The sequence below is a fragment of the Wasmannia auropunctata genome, unplaced genomic scaffold, assembly GCF_000956235.1.
Source record: "Wasmannia auropunctata unplaced genomic scaffold, wasmannia.A_1.0 LD310549.1, whole genome shotgun sequence".
NCBI classification, from domain to species: domain Eukaryota; kingdom Metazoa; phylum Arthropoda; class Insecta; order Hymenoptera; family Formicidae; genus Wasmannia; species Wasmannia auropunctata.
In genome coordinates, this window is record NW_012052341.1 from 1 (window position 1) to 482 (window position 482).

At 42.5% G+C, this 482-nt stretch overlaps 1 protein-coding gene across 1 annotated transcript; it reads right to left on the reverse strand.

Annotated features, from left to right (window-relative positions):
• Positions 1–3: 3 nt before the first annotated feature.
• LOC105461031 (L-xylulose reductase-like) lies at positions 4–478 on the reverse strand (the record flags this gene model as incomplete). The annotated part of the gene is made up of 2 exons (XM_011707524.1): positions 302–478; positions 4–225 (listed from the first exon to the last, which is right to left on the reverse strand). Coding segments are annotated over exons 1-2 (399 nt in total), but the record flags the coding sequence as incomplete, so codon positions are not given.
• Positions 479–482: the final 4 nt, after the last annotated feature.

Here is a 482-nt window from a genome sequence, read left to right on the forward strand (position 1 = left end):
GTGTCTACCTCCATCCACAGGTAATGTCACCCCTGTTATGAAGCTCGCATTATCGCTCGATAGAAATGCAATGGTCCTTGCAACTTCGAAAGTGTCGCCCACTCTTCCTAGAGCATGCGTGGTTTTGCTATGCTCGAGTAAGCTCTTAATCTCGTCTTCGCTCATTCCACTCCGCTGAAAGATGTTTGTTACAATTATACCAGGATTCACGGCATTCACGCGCACCTAGTACATTTTAGAAATAATAATTACGACGTGAAACAATACTTAAAAATAGTATAGACGTTATCTTTACACGCACCTGTTGCGGTCCTAATTCTAAAGCGATGCAACGCGTAAATTGATCGACGGCCGCCTTACTCATACAGTATGACAAAATATTCGGGAAAGCTCGTAATCCAGCTATGCTAGAAACGTTTACAATGTTGCCTTTTGTTTTGATCAAGTGTGGCACCGCCAGTTTTGTTAATTGATACATCGAG